The sequence below is a fragment of the Pelodiscus sinensis genome, chromosome 27, assembly GCF_049634645.1.
Source record: "Pelodiscus sinensis isolate JC-2024 chromosome 27, ASM4963464v1, whole genome shotgun sequence".
In the NCBI taxonomy this organism is placed as follows: domain Eukaryota; kingdom Metazoa; phylum Chordata; order Testudines; family Trionychidae; genus Pelodiscus; species Pelodiscus sinensis.
In genome coordinates this window covers 3,356,285-3,372,604 of record NC_134737.1, presented here as the reverse complement: position 1 = coordinate 3,372,604, position 16,320 = coordinate 3,356,285, and the positions used below count along the sequence as shown (strand labels likewise).

Below are 16,320 nucleotides of genomic sequence, written 5' to 3'. Positions count from 1 at the left end.
TCTCACAGAAGATTTTAGATACTTCCTGTTCCCTCTGGGCTCCCAAATGTCATGAGAAGAGCACGGGGTAGGAAGTTGTGTAGGGCTTCACCCAAATATTGTGGAATGGGCCTGCAGTCAGCAATGACACAGCTGAGAACGTGACATTTATGACCCATACTGGTACAATTCAGCCACTGTGTGTCATTGGGAAATGGGGAGAAAAATCAACCTTGCTAGGAAACCAAGAAAGAAAATGCATATTTATATCATCCAGAGGTCAAGACAACAGACAATAGGGCTTATGTCTGTTTCATTCACACCCCCAAAACAATTCTGTGTAAAGGCACCCAGACATACGGACAGACATGCACACATCAGCCCAGCAAACAGATCTGCCTAAAGCTTTAGATACTGCACCAGAGTCAAGAGTTCAGGTCTGAGATTAGGCTAGGTTCTATTACATCCACACTATGGCAAGTAGTTTGGTAAAAGGTCCTATTTCCAATTTCAAACACCTACAGAAGCGTGGAGATCTTTGCACTCATGAACATGGCTGCCAACAAGTAACCCCCATGAATTTCCTCTCATTTGCCAGGAACTAATGCCAGAATGAGTCTGATTCACTGGAGCTCGAAAAACTACTCTGCGAAATACTGGCCAATAAAGGCCCATCACTACCTCCCAAACATCCCTCCTTTATGAGCCACACTGTCTTTCACAGACCGCAACTTCCACTCCAGCGCTAAACCCTCTCTTATCTGCACTTCCATTAGTGGCAGTTATTGAGATTAGCAACCACAAGGATTTAGGAAATGGTCCAGCTAAGGAAATTAGCTCCACAAAGAAACCTCTTGCACAAAAAAAAACAGCCACTCACTTGGTTTAGGAGGTTGTTAAAGAAAGACAAAATTAGCATAGCTTAGTGAAGGGCTTTGATCCATCACAGCTGAATTTCAGTTGAGCCCCAGGAGAGGAAAAAATCTTTGAGGAAAGCTAAGCTAGAGAGTTAACAATATTTGAATTAAGTCTGAGCTGATTCAGTTCTATGTAAAAGCCAAGGAAACTCGATCATTGGAAACTCAATGGTTTGCCATAGTTTCCACCTGAAAATGTTGCTTCTTACAACAATTCCTACTTTGAATTTCACTTTGAGCTTTTGGGTTCTAACAAATCCAGATGATCAAATGTATCCTGCATGAATCAATCCTGTTATACCAGTCATCATCTACACACACGAGTTGTCTCCACGGTGGGAGGTCGCCGGGAAAATGCTCTCATAGACTTCCCTTACTCCTCACGACAGTGAGGACCATCAGTGCTGATGGGGCACCATCAGCATTTGATTTAGTGGGTCTTTACAAGACCCTACTAAATCTAACCCCAAAAGATTGATCAACAGCGTGTTGATCCTCCGGTAAGTGGAGATGTGGTGTACACTGGTGTAATTAATTCCCCCAAAGGAAGGGCAATAAGATATAATGTCTAAGACACTCTTTCACTGGGATAATTGCATCCACCCTATGGGGTACACAGAACATATCAGTACAAACATCACACTCCAAACTGAAACTGTTATACCAGTACAAAAGCTGTGTGTAGACCAGTCATAAATGGCTGAAAGGACTTACTCCTCTCTGGCTTATAGTGAGGAAACCTCACTTTCTGTACTGTCTGCCAGAGTTAGCAGCACTAGGTTATGTTTTGATTTGGGTTTATTATCCCAGCCTTTGGCTGGATAGTTGGGGACCATTTAACTGACCTCTCTGTGTCATTTTTAACATGCCCATGATATAAAATACTGTCTAGCTCAGGATGCCTCCTCGTGCCAGCTGCAGAGCACGTCACCCTTTATGAAAAGCCCCCTTTCCCAGCACCTAGCAGCTGCTTGGAGCTTTCCAATGGCAAATCCCTACAGGTAGGATTAGAACAGTGGCTATGGTTTTGGAAGACCTGTGCCGAACTCTTAGCTTTGCCACCAACTCCCTGCATGACCTGGGTCAAGTCACAGTCTCTCCATGCTGCAAAACAGAGATAATAGCACTGTCCTGCCTGGGAGGATAAAAATATTAAAGATTCTAATATGCTCCAGCACATCTAGACAGAATACAGCAGTGCTCTGGGGCAGGGGAGGAGGGGACAGGACTAGCATTAGCTTCCCTGAGAGATGTCTGTGAATGCAGAGTTGAACATACTTCCCCATGGGATGTGCAGTACGTCTCGGGCTTCACGAGGCCACACGTGGAGGAGGCTTTCAAGTGATGGATTCTTCCTACTAGCAGGTCCCCGGCAGGGGGGTAGCAGGCGCCGTGAGAACAGGAGCCCTGTGCTTCCCGGAGCAGTGGTAATGCTACAACAATACAAGAACAAGCTTTGAAGAATGTTATAGGCAAAGCCACACAATCGCCATTTCTGGTGGAAGTACCTAGCCTAATTAACAGGCTTCCTCTGAAGTAAGGGAGAGGAACGAATGGGTGGATTGCTTGACCCCCAGCTGAGGTTGAAAACACTCAGCCCAAATGGGAAAAAAGCAAACTCTTTTTCTTCCTGAGTTGCACATAAGGCAAGTGGATTTTAAATAACCGGCCCTTCAAACTCTCCTCTGCCGAAACGCCTCCCAAAAACGTGCCATCGGTTAGGCTGCGGGTGTGTTGAGATTACTGCTTACCACGTTGACCAGTACAGTTTCACTGATTCCTTGTGCTCTGTTTGGGACAGGACTTGCTTTTTGTTTGGTTTCCACAGCATCTCCTACCATGAGGCTCTTGGTCCATGACTCTGAGATGCTATGGCAATGCACGTAATAACAGCAAATACTTTTATAACTTCACAGCATCTCTTAGGTTTAAGAGGCAAACACACTAAATGCCTAGCCACTCGTTAAAGTCTAAATCAATTATGTCTCATAGGAAACCCCAATGGACTACCCTGTGTAGTAATGATCTCTGCAGGAAACATAGGTAGCATTTACAACCAACTTGGCTGAACAAGGGTTTTACAGGAGCTAAGGGCAACGTGACTTGTCCCCCACCCACATATCGTGGCTACACTCCCTAAAGCGGCAAAACCAAAATGGAACAATTGCAAATATTAAAGGAGAGGCCTCCTCAGTGTGGCAGATTTGATGGTCAAGCTTACCCAGGAAAATGAAGCATGTCCACACAACGGGCCAGTGGGGAGACTCCATGCCTCCGAAGACTCACCTGAGGCAGAATTTGCAGCATGAATGAAACAGTACAGGGAATCACTATCTAAAGCACAATTCCCCCTCCTTTCATCTTCTTCCCTTCCCGTTTTACAACCAGGGAGCTTCTTGACTTCAGCAGAGTGTGAAAGGACCCATCCCTTCTGGTTGCCCAGAGTGTATATTTACATCACAGAACGTGGAAAACAAATGGGCAAGCCCCAACTTCTGTTTTAAACCTTTTAGTATAAATACCAACTCTCAAAAGACAGGCAAGATGCTCTTCAGTGAAGTAATCCGTTCTATCTTAGTGTCTTTATTTTAATCTCGAAGATGACCAATAGGTATACCAGGACTATTCACTCTGCTAGGATTTTGTTTCCGTGTCTAACAAGCAGCCTACTTTTTCAGAGATGCTAAGAACCCACAGATCTCATGGATTTTCATGAGAGTTGTCTGAAAATCAGGACCTCTGAGAATCAGGTCCCAAATACGCAGCAAATCGACCCATTGGAACAAATTAATATACTCTAACCCGGCCATTTCTTCACCTGCCTACACTGCAGCTCTGTTTGCCGTCCTGCCCTTTGCCCCTTCTTTGTCGGGCTTTATTCCAGCTCAGATCTCACCCTTCCTGCTGGAGGTTCAAAGTCTTTGATGGGTTTTGCAAAGTTTAAAAAGCGCAGCGAGTTGGTGCACTGTGCAAACACTTTCCTTTTGTGTAACTTAATCACAGGCATGCTCTCGGCGCCTGCTTTCAGCCTGCCTGCCCGCAGATCTCGACACTTCCATTTTCCCTGTGTAACACACCTGGCTGGCAGAACTCACTGCCTTTCCTTGTCTCCTAGGCAGTATTGTACATACCTGGTGTAGCGTGAGATGTTTCTTTCCTCTCCCCGTTCTTGAGCAGCCGCTATGAATTCTCACCCCGGAGTTCTGAGGGGCTACCTCCTTTCACTCTCCGCTTTTAAATACAGCCTCACCTGAGGAAGGAAGTTCCTGTGGGTGCAGCAACAATAAAGGGAGTGATTCAGGAATCCTCAGACATACACACCCATTTGCCCTGTAACTCATTAGACACTCCCTAGACAGTGTGCACAGCCTCAGACTTTGCATTGTGAAAACCCCCCACAATTAACCAGCAAAGGGACTCAGTTCTACGCATACACACTCCAGCTTTCAGAACACTGGAGGAGTGTGAGCTTCGCCACTTTCCAGCTGTGCAGAGAATTCTATTCCAGAATGCTTCCCAGCAGCGCAGATGTGTACCTGGAGGGCATGTATCCTGACATGACTTTGGGGATTGGTGTCGTTATTGGCCCCATTTTACAGATGAGGAGTTGAGACACAGAGAAATTAGGGGCCACATTTTCAAAGGAGTTCAGTTCCCATTTGGCCAAAAGAGGCCAGCATTTAACACGTCAGATTTAGAACACAGAGCTTCAGACTCCCAAAGCCCATTCTAGTCCCTCAAATGCACCCTTCCCTGCTTTGGATCCAAGTCTGGTCTCATTTACACTAGATTTCGATGAGCGGCACCACTCTTGGGCTACGTCTACACTGGCACCCTTTTCCGGAAATGCTTAAAACGGAACAGTTTTCCGTTATAAGTATTTCCAGAAAAAGCACTTTTCCGGAAAAGCGTCTATGGCCAATGTAGACACGCTTTTCCGGAAAAAAGCCCCAATCGTCATTTTCGCGATCGGGGCTTTTTTGTGGAAAAGACTACTGCACTGTCTACACTGGCCCTTTTCCAGAACAGTTTTTCCAGAAAAGGACTTTTGCCCGAACGGGAGCAGCTAGTTTTTCCGGAAAAACACTGACAATTTTACAGTAGATCGTCATTGCTTTTCCAGAAAAGCAAGTGGCCAGTGTAGACAGCTCGCAGCTTATTCCGGAAAAGCGGCTGCTTTTCCAGAATAAGTGGCCCAGTGTAGACACAGCCCTGGTGTACACGGACACCAGTGTCACAGCCTTTGCATGTCAAGTTGCAGATGAAGAGTGTGGGATAGCCCGGAAGGCCTTGTTTAGTTCTGAGCTGCTTTGCCAAACCTGCCTAGCGTTGTGTGAACACTACTTCATGCAGAGTTGGATGGAGACCCACCAGCTTGCTGCACACAAGAGACCACCCAGTCATTTGGAGAGCAGTAGCTTTCAAGCATTGCCTCTGAGTGCCACATTTGAACAGATGCAGAGAGGCAGAAAGCTGTCTGTTCCACTGCCAGTTCTCTAGAGCAGGGGTGGGGAACTTTAGGCCTGGAGGCCAAAGGCAGCCCCCAACATGCCTGGATCCAACCCCACAAGGCTCAGGGCTTCTCCTCAGCATTGGGGAGCCTGCGCTGGCACTCCTGTCCCACCCCCACCCCCGCTGCTGCACCACAGGGCCAGAGCTCACAAATCTACTAGCCTGGGCCCTCCAGGGCCCTGAGGGGAATATGGGGAGCTTCTTTCTGCTTCTTGGTCAGGGGCCATGTCAATGAAGGTTTGTTTGTTTGTTTGTTTGTTTGTTTGTTTGTTTGTTTTGGGAGGGGGCTTTTAGGGAGAAAGGGGTCGCTTCTCACAAAGAAAATCAGGTCGCTTCCCTGACTGATTTTTTTGTAGGCCAACAACCCCTGGCCCAAAGAGGTTCCCCGCCCTTGCTCTTAAGCCATGCATTTCTCTGCCCTGAGATCCAAGCCCCATGAACATGAATGGCACACCAATGAGGCCCTTACAGTCACTTAAACAACCATCCCAATAAACATCTGATCTCTAGCAGTTAAAGCTGCTGCACCAGAACATCAGCTGTTAAAAAATTATTTTGACTTTTAGGTCAAGATCCTCAGCTGGTTTTGCGGGGGCTGTGCCAATTTGCTCAGAGGAAGGAGCTGGCCCTTACAACAAAGGTTCAAAAATAACCTGTCTCCTAAGGCTACATCATCTGAAACCTTAGCTCAGAGGTTTCTTCTTTTCATAGGTGTGCCAGGTATGCTGTGCGAGCAGACAGCAGTCTGGGTGTGCCTGCTTCAGTCGGGCTGTTCACAGGCCGATTAATAATGGTGTAATACCACATTTCTCACCCTGGAATCTTAATCCGCCGAAGCCTCACCCCAGCAGCTCATGGCATGTCTGGAGAAATTAGCAGGAAACAACAGAATCTGAACGGAAAAAAGGGACTGAAGCATCCCCTCCCCAGTGTAAATGCGGTGTCTGCACATGAGTGGCTTTTAGTAGAACTGCCCCTTTGAACGGGCTAACTTAGACGGGGGAGGGTCCCAAAACTCCACATCCAAACCTCACGAGCAAATTCACCCACAATAACTCCACCACCACTTTGCACTCATGTAACACCTTTCAGCAGGTCTCAGATAGTAACATTAACAGTGACCTGACAAGGCTAAGAACCAGCCGGGTCACTATACCTATGAGGAATGCCCCCACAATGAAGCTAAGAGCGTTGGTACCTCAATAAATGCTGCACTGTACATAAGAACATCAGAACGGCCAGACTGGGTCAGACCAAAGGCCCATCTAGCACAGTATTCTGTCTTCCAACAGTGGCCAGTGCCAGGTACCCTGAAAGGGAATATACAGGTGAGCATCAAGTGTTCCCTCCTCTGTCACCCATTCCCAGCTTCTGACAAACAGAGGCTAGGGTCACCATTCCTGCCCATCCTGGCTAATAGCCATTGATGGACCTAACCTCCATGAATTTATATAGCTCTTTTTTGAACCCTGTTCAAGTCTTGGACTTCACAGTATTTTCTGGTGAGGAGTTCCACAGGTTGACTGTATGTTGAATGAAGAAATACTTCCTTTGGTTTGTTTTCAAACTGCTATCTGTCCTCTTCATGACCCTCATCCTGTATGCCTAGCCCCTGGGTACTGAAACAAAGGAAGAGGGAGGTCTGGTGTCCAGGCCACTGAACTTGAGAGATGTGGGTTCAACGTCTACCTCTGCCACATACTTTCTGCGTGACCTGGGGCAAGTCACTGAGTCTCCTTTAGCCTCAGTTTTCCAGGCACAGGATGGGGCTACTTGCTGACCGCTGCTAGGTTCTGAAAACAAATTTGTGAATCTTTGACCTGCCAGGGAACCACATATGAGCCTGAGCACCCCGGAGAAGTACTTAGGTGATCTGTTTCGGTGGGAGCTGGATCTGGCCCGCAATACCCCACAAAGAAGATGTTTTTCTTTGTGTTATGAAACACCCAAATCCCATGATGCGAAGAGCCAAACACATGCAGAACAAAAAGGCAGCTCTTGGCCTCAAGGCGCTTACCATCCAAGTCTTGAACTCATCCTTTTAGGGTTTCCTCTGTCGGCCCCTTCCAAATCCAAACTGGGCACCTTGGCTTGCCAAGGGTCCCCGTGCCCGGTGTGCTCTCCCCTCCCATCTGGAAATCCAGAGCTGTGGAGCATTGGCTGCCACATACCACGGTGATTCACAGCCTGATAAGGGGATGCTAAATCCCAGCCTGCCATAAAAGCCAGGCCCAGTGTTGCAATTCTGAGGAACAGACAGGGCGGAGCAGAGACACAGAGAGAATCCCCAGCTGCTTCGGGGTCTCTAGAAAACGTTTGATTCCACCCTCCTCCTCCTGCCCCAGGAGAACAGACAGGAAGTAAACACACACCTGGTGAGTCAGGCTCTGCAGGCTGAACAGGGGCAAAAGCCCCATTTCAGAAAGACAGCAAACCAGGCCCGGAAGCGGAGCGCAACTAGGGCTTTGGGAGTAGGATGCTCCTGGGATGAGAGACCAGCCCGGGACTCGGGAGAGCTGAGTTTGACTTGAGCAAAGTGGATATTCTCCATGCCCTCATCTGCACAATGGGGAGAGTAGCACTGACTAGTAGATAATAGAAAGACAAGGGAGGGAAGTGAGGCCTTTTATTGGACTAACTGCTGTTGTTGACAGAGGGGAGCATTGGAGCTCTGGGTAGCTCAAAAGCTTGGCTCTCTCACGAACAGACTGGGTCCAATATAAAGATATTACCTGTCCCATCTGGTGTGTCTCATATCCTGGGACCCACACCACTACCATAACACTACTAGCAAGAGTAAATAACAGGGAGTAAAATATATTAAAGACTGGGGGGATATAAGTACCTAAAACCACTAGAACTGCAGCATTGTAGGGAAATGTTGATTGATTGATTGATTGATTGATTGATTTAGAGGGAGCGTCCATGGGTGGAAAAAGGAGTTTAGAGTAGGGATGTGAAAGGTTAACCGGTTAACTGGTAAGCATCGCCTTGAACAGGGGGGTTCCAGTTAACCGGTGGGGCTACAGCATCTCTCTGCTTACCTGCTCCAGCCAGCAGGGGGCCTGCCATCGACAAGAGGGCCTGGATATGTGGCAGGCAGGAGCCGCTCCGACCAGGGTAGAGTAGCCCCTGCCTATCGTGGGGGCACTCCAGTCCCACCAGGCTGGAGTGGGGCAGTGCCTACCTCCCCCTTTAAATCGGTTAATGGGCTAAACACAATATTTAACCAGTTAACAAGGATTTTACGTTCCTAAATTGGAGGGACATAACCCCAGACAAGTTTTGAATGTTTTTTTTAGTTGTCTATAGCAATTGTGTACTACCATCATCTCCTACAAGCCAGGGTTAGGCCCAGTCACCCCCAGAGAACAGACCTTCAAGAAAAAAATGAGTCTTGGCAGGAAGTGGCTTTGGTGATTCAATACCCAGCACTCTGAATCAGCAAAGAGACGGTGCCCCAGGGTGGTTCTGCACTGCTGAAAGTGCCCTCTGTGGGATGCAATGGCCTCACGGCCACCAACGCTCTATGGCGCTTTTCCCAGGAGCCTGGTGTCCTGGCTGAGCTGCCCTGTGGAGATTTCGGTTTTGCTTCCCAGCCCACCCAGGGACACTTCATTTGGACAGGGCATTGTCCACTTGCGGCCCTACTCCACAGGGCAGTATTGCTGCAAGCAGCCAGACAGCCTCCATCCTCCATCTCGGAGACAGCACTTCCCGCCCGGAGGCGTTCTCTTAGGGTTGCCAGATAGTTTCACGAAAAATACCGAATGTGGCGGGGAAAACATTGGTTGGAAAAAAAAAAAAACAACCGCACCATAAAAAAAAAAAGTCATGGTGCCTTTAAAATCCCCACACTCCCACTGCCCCCAACAGACGTGGCAGGAGAAGAACGTCCGGTATTTCCTGGTTTTTTTTTTTACCAGACAGAAGCTGCAAATACCGGACTGTCCAGGCCAATATCGGACACCTGGCAACCCTATGTTGTCTGTCGTGGGTGGCTGCCCCCTGAGACGTAGCTGTTTACAGACAGAGCGGCCACGCCCAAGCTGCTGCTAAGGGGACAGCTTATTAACAGACCCCATCCATGTTACACTAGCCACAGCCAGCAAACATGCTGCTCGTTTGGCTTCCACCACAACGTGGGCGAGACCAAAGTGGCTTGAATATAAGTGCTCTACAGTAGGGCCAGCCTGAGGGAAAATGGCACCCTCGGCAAACCTGTGTTTTGATACCACCCATTTCCCTGGCGGCCACGGGCTCCTCAGTCGCTGCACTCCCATCCTGTGCCCCCTTCGCCCCATGCCCCTGCATTGTGCCTGCTTTGTCCCCAATCTCTGCACAGTGCCCCCCCCCCATCCCAACTCCTGCACTTCCCACCCACTTTCCAGCTCCAACCCCAGCCCTGCGCTGCCCCACTGCCTGCCTACCCAGTGCCCTCCACCCCCCGGGCACATGTGAAACACAATCCACAAATCATCATGTCACTTGTTTGACGTCGAGACATGGCAATTTCAGACACTATTATCAAAGCTGAGGTGCTAAAATGAAAAATGTCCCCTCCTACTCCCTCTGTTTCTCTTCCCATTTTAAATAGGAGCTGGTTGGGGGAAGGGGGATGAAAACCTAAATTTTTCATTTTTTGTCAAACTTTCTTTAGCATGTCCTGGGTTTTCAGAGACAGATGATTCTGGTTTTCTAGTGAAAACTCAATAAATCTCAGCTAAAATGGATGCTTTTCTATGAAAATATCCATTTTTTAACAAAGATTTTTCATTGAAAGAAAAGTTTCGGCACAAAATGTTTGACTTGCTTTAATTTTATGGCCTCTTTTCTGTTATTCAGGTGCCTCATCAGGTCCCACTGCCTTTGCTTAGGATTTGACTGCCGTATGAGTCAGATGTTGGTAAGTACCCTTAAACAGGATGCAAACAGGCCTATTTATTATGTCCGGCAGACAAGCTATGAAATGAACCACCCCTCCAGTTAGCAATGGCTCAGAAGGAACCACTGTTTGTCTAACTAGTAAATGGGCAAACATATACTGTAACCAGATATTAGTCAACTGATTCACGCAACTCAATTGCCCAAATGGCAGGGAATGGACTATTTTGCAATGGAGGTAAGTTATAATAGCTAGAGAGAAAACAAAACAACACTCCTCATTGTGTGTGGAATTATTTTGTCAGCAAAAGAGCCAACAAGCAGTGGTTTTGCTGCTGGACTTTTAGCAACACATATAGGGTTGCCAGGTATCCGGTACTGAAGTGGACAGTCCGGTATTTTCACCTCCCATCCAGTAAAAAAATTCAGAAGATACTGGATACCTAAAATGTCCGGCATTTTCTGATTTTTTCCCGGCCAGAAGGCAAAAATCCCAGGTGCTTACTGGGTTCCGCAGGGGAGCTGTCCAGCCTGGCACCGGGAGGCAAGGCCACCTGCAGCCTGTGAGGGGAAAAAAGCCTCAAAAGCAAAGCGTTTCTTAAAGAGGCCACGCTGGTTTTTTTTCTTTTTGCTCAACAACTTTGGTCTCCCCCCTTTTTTTTCCTCAATAGAATTTTTTCCCGGTGGTTTTTTTTTTGGGGGGGGGGGGGAAGTTCGATATTTTTTGTTAAACCACCTGGCAACTCTAAATAGACGCATCACTAAACGCTGCCTGGAGTAGACAAAGCCAAAGAATAAATGCAAGGGTTCACTTTGCCTACCAAACAGACCAGAAGCCCAATTGAAACTGAAATTGCAAACAGCAGGCATAGTGGACAATTACCCATTTGCCCCTTCTAAGTGCTGATTTTGTACACGCAAATGAGGGCTTTGCCCATGCAACTCAAGCAGCCGCTCTGGAATTCTGTGCTTTGCCTGTGCAATGCTTCTGATCCCATCTCTGCAAAAGGGGGGTTGCTTCATTTGTTTTGCACCCGTTCCTGCTCTCAGAATCCCAGACCACATACTGCTAGCAGACTTCCTTACCAGTCCCAGCAACTGCATTTTCCAGACACTATGGCCGATATTATGTAACTTCTACTCCAAGTGGGCAGCCATCAAATCGTTTACTTACCTGAACACGTGTTTATTAGAGACAAAGTCCAAAGGCATCTGACCCTTGCCCGTATATGGGACATGTGGAACCGGGAGATTTGGCAATGGGCCTCCTGCTTTAGCAATACAAGCATGAAAACAGAGCTGTGCAATATTTGGGGAAATTTCGCTATCTGGCAGAAAGTGGGCATCTCCCTGGGGCTGACTGGGCTGGACTGCTCTCGGCAGTGAGAACTCTGGGTGCAAGATGTTTGTGCAAAAACAGTATGAAACTGAATCGTCTTTGAGACTTTCCCTCCAACTGTATAAATAAAGCCTTTTGGAGTCGTGAATTGAAAAATATCGGACTTGGGTTCAAACTTATTGGTATGCCAGATACAAGGTTTTTGCATGATCCATGTGTCAGACCATGATGGCCCGGTGCAGACACCCAGGCATGCTTTCAAAAGCACACCATCTCTCTCTACCTCCCAACCACCCACCACACGCACACATTTCTCTCAGGAATACCAAGTCCCACATGTGCTGGAGCACTTTCTTGTTTGTTGATAAACCTGTACCAGTTTAAATAAAGGCGGGGAGGCTGAATCGATTTAGTCCACGTCTTCACTAAAGGGAGATCAATGCTGCCACGATTAATCTTCTGGAGTTCGATTGAGCAGGTCTAGTTAAGACTTGCTAAATCAAACTCAGAGGGTGCCCCCCATCAGCGCCGGGACTCCTGCTTCTGCCAGGAGTAAGGGAAGCCAGTGAGAGCATTTGCTCCCATCAGCCTCCCACTGTTGGGACAGTGGGGAAACTCAAAACAAGGTATGTCGACTCCAGCTATGTAATTAGTGTAGCTGGAGTTGCGTATCTTGATTCAACCTTCCCTTTTCGTGTAGACCTGGCCTTAGTTAAAAGGTGCACCTCTGTGTGCAGATATGCTTGCACGAGTTTCGACCTGCCCCTGCTTGTGTTGGGTTAGCTTTCACAGATGTAAAAGCCTTCACCCTAGGGATGTAAAATCCATTTACTTGGTTAACTGGTGAAATGTAATGTTTAACTGGTTACCTGATTAAAGGGGGGTCTTGAGCGCCCCCCCCCCCCCCCCCCGTAGTGCAGTCCTCCTGCCACAGATATGGGCTGCTCCAGTTGCCACAGTGGGCAGGAAGCTGCTCCAGCCCCCACCAGTTAGCCATTCACATCCTTACGTTCAGCCCCAAGCTGCACCTGTTTAACTAAACAGATTCAACATTGTGCTTTTGCCCATGCTTATACTGAGCAGTAATAAAGGATGTATTGGTCTGACAGCTCACACCAACATCTGCTACTGCACAGAGAGGCCACCTCCTCTCCTTCCTTCAGCACCCTGAAAGTTTCTCATCCACGGCCTGACACGGTGCTAGCCAGAGCGCGCTGACAGCATCCCAATGCAACATGGCGTAACTTCAAGCGTAGACAAGCATGGGACATCATACGTAGCTGCTGATGTCCTTTCAGTGGTGCTGACGGCTGGACCACAGATGATATCAAAGCATCTAACATCACTAGGGCTTTACTACAAGCTGTGGAATGTTTACAAACATAAAAGGTCACTAAAGATCAACGCAAAGGAACTCAATGTCAATATAATTTTACGACTTTGGGATCATTAATGAAACAACAGATCAGGAGCCAGACCTATGTTCCTGATGCTCCATCCCTGCTGATGTGTCTGCAGGCATGAGCGACACAAGTACCGGTGGGCCTTATCATAGCTGTAAAGATTACACAAGGACACTTTCCTCGCCACACAGGTCTTTGATCGCAAAGGTCACGGATAAGGCTCCGGCATTTTCCTCTCTGGGACGGAGTGACAGGGTGGTAGGTCCAACTTTGGCAAGAGGAGGGAGAGAACAAATTGAACAAATCGAGGATCCAAACTGGTCTGACGTGTTCAGGCACGCACTCATAAGGAGGATGCAGAGCAATGTTCCCTCTAATCTTTTCAATTCATGTGTGGAATTTTCCATCTATGTGCAGAATAATTGTATGTGCACCGAGGAATATGCACCACCTGTAGAAACACAAACCTAGCTGTGGGCACTCTGCTAATCAGCTGCACAGCCCTGGAATCTCTGCTGAGTGGCTGCACAAGCACCCAGCTAACAGGGAGCACTGATGCAGAGGTAGAGATGGGCTAGGGCACTAGTCTGGGGCTAGGAGAGTACACCTACATTGTGATTAAAAAAATCACTCAATCTGAGCCTGGCCAGCTGACTACACACGTCTGCATACATCTTTGGGCTCCGGCTGGAGCCCAGGGTCGGAGATCCTCCCTCTCCAGGCTCACAGAGCCCTGACACTGAACAGCTACACTGCAGTTTTATAGCCAAGCAGCTGGAGCCTTGTGAGCCCAAGTTACCTTCTCCAGGCTAGTCACAGCTGTGGATCTTTTGCACACGGTAGCCAAACCTTCACGTTTCTGTTCCTAGCTCTGCCACCTACGTGGTATGTAGCTTCAGTCATGTCATTTCCCCTTTCTGCTTTTGTTACCCCTCATCAGGTACGTCACATCGCCTCTCTGAGCCTCAGTTTCCACATATGTAAAATGGGATAATCAGGGGGCATATAGTGAGCTTTCATTCATTCCTTTTTGTCAAGGTTTCGAGCTGTTGAGTGTGCTGTATAAAGATGCACAAATGCCTGGAGACGGACTCTGTAGTGCTTGTGTTCTTTATGAAAACATTGCTAAAGGGAATTGTGAGGTTTGCTAGCTTCCTGGGCTCTGCTTTCTAGCAACGTCAGTTAGGGATCGGAACAAATTACCGTCACTCTCACCGGGTGATGCTTACCCGGTAACGATTAACCGGTGCCCAAGAACAGCCTGTGGCCTGCCACGGGCAGAGGGTTGCTTCAACCCTGCTGGGTCCACCGTACCTTGGGCTGGGCTGGGAGCCGGGAACCCTGTAGAGCCAGCAGCCTCACGGGGCCAGCAGAGCTGGGAGACCCATCTGGGGTTGGGAGGCGGCAGACCGGCAGGCTGAGGGCTGCTCCAGACAGACTGGAGCAGTCCCCCACCTGCCAGGGATCCCGCTTAATCAATTAACCAGTTAAATCTAACCTAAACCTAAATGGGATTTTACATCTGTAATGTCAATCCATTGTACCTGCACATGACAGTTCCTTCCCTGGCCGCTTACTACAGCCTCTGAATTGCAATATTTACTTGACTGAAATGAAAACTGAAATCTGAATAGCAAATGACTAATGCCGATTAGCAATTAAGCCCTCACATCCTATACACAAGCCCCAAATTAAGCACGCATGACCAAATAGAGGCTTATTAGCCTACAACTATGAACTGTATTGTCTTGTGGACAAAACCTGTGATTTTTTTAAAGTGTGTGGCTATAAAATACAAAACATTTCCCTTCTTATTCAACACGCTCTTCTAACCCAGAAGCATTTTTCCGTCTGGCACTGTAGAACAGGGACCGAGAGTGGATTTTGTTCTCCCTCAAACATAGCAATATTTTGTTGCAGCTGCTGCTGTATATCTGATATGTCTAATGGAAAATTACCACTCACTTATCATCACCCTTTGCTATGTGCAATCCCACTAAGCCAAATCCTCAAGATTTTAGCTAACTTCCAGCCCTCCACATTCCTTGCCCGTTGCTAGCTGGATGAGACAGTCTGGTTCAGGTTGCATTTATTTAGTTTTAGATTAATTGCTTTTCCAAGGTCAATATGCATGGATTCTTTTTCCTAGGGAACAATCACTATCTCAGCCTTATTCTCCTTGAGAAGCCTTTAGCTTGGATTAGGCATGTTGCGTTGCAGTTAAAATAGATTTATCCTTATTCTCTGTAACAGTTATGCCAGTGCGTCTGGCTCTCGAGTATTGCTAGCTTTACAGAAATTTAATTAAAAAGCACATGATTCGTATTTATTTAACTCCATTTGCAGCAGGGTAAAACAGCAGCCTGGAGAGAGAGTGATTGTGTCGTTCCTTTGCTTGTTTTGTTTTTGCAGGTTGGTTTCATAGCTATTATTTGTGCCCCTTTACTGCTGGTGTTACCCCCCTTTCCTGTTCTATTTATTTTTTCTCACCCTGAAGTCCAGTGTTTTACAAACTTTCTCCGAGACTAGGACTGTTCAGCTTGGACAAGAGGAGACTAAGTGGGGGAGAGGGGGGAGATATGAGAGAGGTCTATAAAATCATGAGCAGTGTGGAGAAAGTGAATAAGGAAATGTTATTTACTTGTTCCCATAATATAAGAACTAGAGGCCACCAAATGAAATTAATGGGCAGCAGGTTTAAAACAAATAAAAGGAAGTTCTTCTTCACACAGCACACAGTCAACCTGTGGAACTCCTTGCCTGAGGAGGTTATGAAGGCTAGGACTATAACAGGGCTCAAAAAAAAAGCTAGATACATTCATGGAGGTTAGGTCCATCAATGGCTATTAGCCAGGATGGGTAAGGAATGGTGTCCCTAGCCTTTGTTTGTCAGAGGGTGGAGGTGGATGGCAGGAGAGAGATCGCTTGATCATTACCTGTTCTGTTCACTCCCTCTGGGGCACTTGGCATTGGCCACTGTCGGCAGACAGGATGCTGGGCTGGATGGTCCTTTGGTCTGACCCAGTCTGGCTGTTCTTATGACAAAGCTTTCCTTTCAGATCTTTCCTCAATTCCCGAATCTTTAAAGAGGGAAGGAGATTTGTTCATCACCCTTCTAGGTTACAGAGCTCAGAATTCAAACTGCTCTTATGTCCATTATACCATCTTCCCGACTGCCCGTGATGTTCACTGGTTTTGTTGTGCTCCCTGCCGTGTGATTAACACACTGTTCGATGTCACGCCCGTAGCACCCCGACTCTTCAGACATTCACATGAATCGTGGACA

The 16,320-nt window shown here is 47.5% G+C and overlaps 1 protein-coding gene across 7 annotated transcripts in view; it reads right to left on the bottom strand.

The window, feature by feature from the left end:
• Positions 1-16,320, bottom strand: part of LAMB3 (laminin subunit beta 3) — a 132,997-nt gene that overhangs the window by 50,488 nt on the left and 66,189 nt on the right. For 4 of the 7 annotated variants that reach the window (XM_075910038.1, XM_075910039.1, XM_075910040.1 and 1 more), the window contains 3 exons: positions 4,028-4,162; positions 3,118-3,182; positions 2,175-2,329 (listed from right to left, as the gene is read on the bottom strand). In XM_075910038.1, the coding sequence (XP_075766153.1) occupies positions 2,175-2,329; positions 3,118-3,166 (204 nt within the window). In that variant the 5' untranslated portion in view covers positions 3,167-3,182; positions 4,028-4,162. Of the gene's footprint in view, positions 1-2,174; positions 2,330-3,117; positions 3,183-3,422; positions 3,678-3,698; positions 3,741-4,027; positions 4,163-16,320 lie in introns of those variants that run through there. The other 3 variants (XM_075910035.1, XM_075910037.1, XM_075910036.1) reach the window with 3 other exon arrangements.